The following is a 6,012-nucleotide window of genomic DNA, read 5'->3' as shown; positions in this document are numbered from 1 at the left end:
TTTTTTTTTTTTGCTTGTTACCTGAGCCTATAGTGGGGTGCCTGCATTCCAGGGTATAAAACCCCAATTCCAGGGCAGCTATTAAGCTCTCGAGTTGCCGGGCTGGGGATAGAAAAGACATCTCTTTTGGACTGTGGCTTGTAGACTGTAGCCTCCATCCGCTCTCCGAAAGCTTGTACAGTACTGTGGGAATGGTTAGGCTTGTTGGCTTTGCTAATGCCAAATCTGGATGCTTGCCACCCTTCGAGGCTGTGAAGCATCCTGGGAGGAGATGCCCTAAATCCTTTTTCGTTTGTAGCAGTGATCGTGCTGTATCCAAAGGTCTCTTCCTTTGTCTCTGCATTTTCCGATTACCCTGAACGCACTGTGGCCTTTTAGATCTCTGCGCTGCTGCTATAAATAATGAGCCTCTTTTTAAAACACAAACACGCACACACATTGTGGTTAGTGAATTATGAGAGCAGAAAAAGTTCATAATCTTGCCTTTGCTCAGCCGTGCTTCTTCTGAATAACCTTTTATGAATATCTGGGTATATACTGTATATGTATGTATGGAAATATAACTGATTATACTCTTTGTGTTATACTATATCTCTCCTTTTCGTACTATGATTCTATGACTCAGAACAAAATATTTAACAGCTCTAAGCCTATATGTAACCTTTAGAAGACATCTGAAGGTAACCCTGTACAGTGGTACCTCTGGTTACGTACTTAATTTGTTCTGGAGGTCCGTTCTTAACATGAAACTGTTCTTAACCTGAGTTACCACTTTAGCTAATGGGGCCTCCCTCTGCTGCTGCGCCGCCACCACACGATTTCTGTTCTCCTCTTGGAGCAAAGTTCTTAACCCGAGGTACTATTTCTGGGTTAGCGGAGTCTGTAACCTGAAGCGTCTGTAACCCAAGGTACTACTGTATAGGGAAGCTTTTTAATGTTTCATGCTTTATTATGTTTTTATATACAGTGGTATCTTGGTTCTCGAACTTAATCCATTCTGGGAGTCCGTTCGACTCCCGAAACCATTTGAAACCCAAGGCGCGGCTTCTGGTTGGCTGCAGGAGCTTCCTGCACTCAAGTGGAAGCTGGGTCGGACATTCGGCTTCTGAAAAACATTTGTGAACCAGAACACTTACTTCCGGGCTTTTGGGAGCCGATTTGTTCGGAAGCCAAGGTACCACTGTATGTTGGAAGCCACCAGAGTGCCTGGGGCTAGCTAGTCAGATGGGTGGAGTACAAATAAAAATTGTTGTTGTTGTTGTTGTTGTATTCCCATGCTTCAATTTGCTGCATGTTCTGTGTTTTGACACCTCTTCTGGGACTCTCTCTACCATAGTATTCTGCCCTGTGTTTAGATCTAGGGACACAGCAATTTCTTTTACTTAATAACCAGTCGCAAACTCTGAGACACTTCCAATAATCTCCATACAGAAATGTTCATGCCTTGCCTTCAATTTTTATTGACCCGAGCACGCTCAAAGGGTATTCAACGAAACGGGAGATGTTGCCGTTTGCTCCTTTCAGGAGCCCGTCCCCACTTAAAGGCGCCTTCAGCTGGCAATGGTGGGTGGTGTTGAATCAAGCCCTCCCCTCCCCCTGTCCGCCAAGAGAGGGGGATTGTGGGAGAAGGGTTCGTGGTGGCCCAGGCTGGCGCCACCACTGCCTCCGGCCAGCTTCTCGTAGTCCGGATTCGGCTGCAGGGACCTCTGCTGGTGCTTCCTCTCCCAGATGCTCTTGCGCTGCTTGTGGGGGTCGCTGCCCCCCTGCCCTGCCGGTCCCTGGCTGGAACTGCCCCTGCTGTGGCTGAGAGACATCCTGTTGGCCAGAACATCCTTTCTGGAGATGCCTTGGGATGCGGAGAAGGGGTGGTTGGGCTGGTCGGGGTTGTGTTCCGGGCTGGGCAGCGGAGGGCTGACTAGGTAAACATACACTTCGGCCTGCTGCGCCGCAGGCAAACGCTGCTGCCACTCTGGCCCGAGGCGGTGCCGTGGCCCTCTTGGGGAATGCGGGTAGGGGTACTCCTCGCCATTGAGGTGGGTCCTGGACGCCGCATCCGAAGCCAGGGCAGAGTACACCACCCGCCTAGGGCCCGGCAAGATGGGGCTGGGGATGAAATTTGTCTCGCTGGACTGGCGGTTGAAATGCTCGTGAGGGGGTTCCGGGCAGCGGGGAGCAGGCTCTTCGGTGTTCATGCCCACCGAGTGCTGCAGGAACCTCTGCCCCTGGGCACTCTCCCTGGCGATGTCTGAGCTGTGCTGCTTGTCGCCGGTGGCTCTTTGGTGGCTCCGCGCGTGAGCCCCGCAGCGGGCTGAGCTGCTTGGGGCCTCGGCGGCACGCTGCGGGGGGCTGAAGTTGAAACGCACCCAGGAGGCGACGGACCCGGCGGGGCACGCCGGCTGGGGGGTTTCGGTGTCTGAGGGGTGGGAGCTGCATTGGCTGCTTCGACGGCGTTGCGGGCTCCTGCACCAACTGGCCTTCTTGTCATCTGTGTCGTGGTGGCTGGACCACTCGCCGGAGTAGTAGGCCTTGCTCTTGCGGCCGCCCTGCGACCAGCATGCTTTGGGCTCCTGCAGGCTGCTCATCTTCACCGTGACTTTGACGGGGTCCACGATGCAGCGGAAGCGCATGCTGGAGAGCTTCTTGCGGCCTCTGAGCAGCAGCGACTCCTTCCACAGTCTCTTGCTGCTGGAGAGGACCTTCATGGTCTTCAGAAGTTGGCTGCCTGAGGAAAAGGGAGGCGAAGTGTGAGGGTGGTTAGAACACTTGGGAGCATCACTAGGAGGAAAAGGAGGCTGCTTCCCTGGTCGTTGCTTTAAAGTGCCTGTGTTTCTCAAATTTGGGTCCTCAGCTGTTGTTGGACTACAACTCCCATCATCCCTAACTAGCAGGATCCGGGGTGATGGGAGTTGTGGTCCAACAACAGCTGGGAACCCAAGGTTGAGAAACACTGCATGGGTGAAGGACATGGCTCAGGGACCTAACGTGGCCCTCCAAACCGCTCTGTCTGGTCCTTAGGACTCTCATCAGCCATGCCTCCCCTCCCTAGGTCACAGCCTGCACCAGCCCTGCTTTGCACTCTCCTAAGTATGTGTCCTTGAACTCTGATAATGCTTCTTTTTTCTTTCTTCTGCCTGGATGGAGTGTGTGTGAGATCGCGTGTAAACACTAGCCTGCCGCATAAAGGGTAATATTCACATTTCCGCTTTTGCTTCTGGACCCAGTCATGACTGACACGCAGCCCCCAGAAAGTTTACCAGAATGGAAAGCGGACTTCAGGCTGTAAAAGTGGACCTCACCCCCAATTTAAACTTTGTAAGTTAATTTACAGAATCCCATATCAAGCAAAGCCTGGTTCGCTTTCCTGAGCAGGCTGTTTGGTGGAACAAGCAAAGAAATGATAATGGAATAGGGGGAAGGGTCCCAAGGAGAGGGGTGGGGATGTCTCAGAAGTGAAGAGAATTTGAGAGCCCAATTCCCAGGACTCTTTGAGTGAAGCCATGGTAGTATACAACCATAACTTTGTGTCACGGACTAGCTGGATGACAAGGAGTGGTGGGAGGCACCAGTTGGGGAACCCCCTAAGGAAGCCTCATAGGAGGAAGGCTCAGAGGCCAGGGAGTGGTGGTGGGACACTGAGCACAGGTCGGAGGGAGGAGTGGTTGGATGCTGAGGAAGCAACAGGCTTTAGTGAGTAAGAGGAGCCAGGTGCAGAAAGGAGTTCAGACTCAGAAGATGAAGCAGAGGAGGAGGGAAAGGAGGCTGCAGAAGCATCCCAGGAGCTTTCTGGTCCTACTGTACTAAACTCTTCTCCCCCCTTGTCTCCAAGGACAGGGAGGGCTATGTGTGTCACAGAATAAGTGGCACAGATTCCCTCCCCGTCCCCACCCCACATAATCTGAAGCTGCTTGGAAAACATCCAGCAGGGCAGGAGACTGAGAGGGAAACAGCAGGCGGAGACCTTCAGTCCTGGCAGCTGTTTCGTAGGGGCCAGCCCTGTTTGTAGGGATTGCTGCCTTGTATGGTGTTTCCTTGAATAAAGAGTTAACTTCTCTGCTCGTCTCTTGAGTGCTGACCTGCATCTGAACCAGTCCTAAAACTTTGTAGGGGAGGAAAGGGAAGGCTCCGGATTGAATGGCACCCTTGGCAATATGCCCCCTGGTGCACCCCCCCCCCGTATATAGGTGACTGCCCCCACCCCGCTGTCCAAGCCATGGGCTAACCTGGTGATATTGGAAAGAAAGCTGTAAGCAGCCGTCTGAGCTTTCCCAAAAAGCTTTCATTGGGATAACTGTAGGGAATTTCAAGTGGCTGCTTGTTGACCCAGCCACTCTGCTAGGGGTTCAGCATCAGTGGGCCTTGCCAGAGTGTTGGTGATGCAGGGCCTGAGTGCAGATCTGCGCAGGGGTACTCAACACAGATGATAGGGACTACAATGCCCATCAGCCAGGATGCCCAATGGGAATGATGGGAGTTGTAGTCCGTAATGTTTTGGGGGTGGGGAGAACCACACTAGCTATCCCTGTGTGGTAAGACATTTCTTTATTCAGTCTCTCCTCACCACTCTTGCCCTCTTTCAGTTGTGCTAGCTAACGAATTATTAGCAATCGAGTCTTAGCTAACAGACTCCAACTTTCTAAGCATCCCAGAGTAATAAAACTGCACATTTACAAGTATCTAATTTCTCTTTCCAGTTTTCATTCTCTCTCTCTCTCTCTCTCTCTCTCTCTCTCACACACACACACACACACACACACACACACACACACACTCTTCTTTGGCCAAAACACCAGGTTGTTTGGTATTGTTGGGAGGTTTGAGCACCCAAAGATACTCAAGCTTTTCCCACTTTCGACTGCTTCCTTGACTATTAACTTTCCCCCCCTTGATATTTCTAGCTGTGTGGGTACCAGCAGATACTTTTCCAGTTTCAACACTGTGATTTCCGTGGCCTGGGAGAAACAGAAGAGCTGGAAGACAGGACAGGAGCATAATCCTAAGAACTTGAGGGACCAAAGGAAACAGGATATCATCCTCATCATCACACACCTCTTTCTCATCTAAAACTTACCTTTTTTGAAGCAAGAGTCATGTATTTTCCTCATTAATGGAGAGATGCTAATCCAACCCTGGAGAGAAGAAAAAGGCAAATGTCATTGTACTGCTCAGCAGCCACTATTTAGTGGCTGTTCCGCTTTGCAAACCTTTCATTGGCGTTCACCCTTGGTGCTTCCAACAGCACACCCAAGGACACCCATAACGCCCTCCATCTTTGGCCCAGAGCTTACCAAGGAAATCAGTCTGACGGCATATTCCAGTAAAGCGAGAAGTCCCAGCACGATCAGGATGGTGGCTAGCAGCTTCTGGTGCGTCTCGCCAAAAGGGAGGCAGCTGCTATAGACCTTGTCCCCTGGCACAGCCATAGCTGGAAGGCTGGGAGAAACCGGTAGCTGGAAGTCAGTGCAGCATCGTTCCACTCATCTCCCCCTTGCCCTGCTCCCTCTGCCGCAGCCAGAGCAAGCAGCCGCTGCAGCGGTGGTGGGTGGTGGAGGGTGCTCAGAGGGTTGCTAGAGCCGGTGTGTTAGCAGCACAGGCCTTTGTGACAAGAGTCCTGTGTCATGGGATTGTCTTGGATGGACCAATCAGGAGCGTTGCTTTTGAGGGTCACTGCAGTCAGTCAGGCCCTGGTCTATGCATTTTGACAATATGGATATTGTACAATTTTCTCTCTTTTTTCAATTTTTTTTAATTGATTTTCAAAAATTCAAAACAAAACAAACAGACACACAGACAAAAATACATACATCCTATTTAAATCTTGGTAACATTATTAAGTGACTTCCTCGAATCCCCTTGGTCTAATTTCTTTATATATCATTTTAACAGTTTTCCAAAATCGAATTCCTCAAAAAATTAACTTGATCACTTAACATCTTTCATTCTTTCAAATCTGACTTTAAACATCACAAATCTTATCCTTACATATTTGAATTCTAAGCCTATCTATTATTTGCA

The 6,012-nt window shown here is 50.5% G+C and overlaps 1 protein-coding gene across 1 annotated transcript; it reads right to left on the bottom strand.

Annotated features, from left to right (window-relative positions):
- Window positions 1-1,436: 1,436 nt before the first annotated feature.
- Window positions 1,437-5,582, bottom strand: LOC309534172 (uncharacterized protein). The gene is made up of 3 exons (XM_082226251.1): window positions 5,286-5,582; window positions 5,069-5,126; window positions 1,437-2,722 (listed from the first exon to the last, which is right to left on the bottom strand). The coding sequence occupies exons 1-3, from the start codon at window positions 5,418-5,420 to the stop codon at window positions 1,551-1,553; spliced, it is 1,365 nt and encodes a 454-aa protein (XP_082082377.1). The 5' UTR covers window positions 5,421-5,582; the 3' UTR covers window positions 1,437-1,550.
- Between the last annotated feature and the right edge of the window lie 430 nt (window positions 5,583-6,012).

The sequence above is a fragment of the Podarcis vaucheri genome (genome assembly GCF_965113315.1).
Source record: "Podarcis vaucheri genome assembly, chromosome: 6".
Classification (NCBI taxonomy): domain Eukaryota; kingdom Metazoa; phylum Chordata; class Lepidosauria; order Squamata; family Lacertidae; genus Podarcis; species Podarcis vaucheri.
The sequence above is the reverse complement of the archived record's forward strand: the minus strand, read 5'-3'. Positions and strand labels throughout refer to the sequence as shown.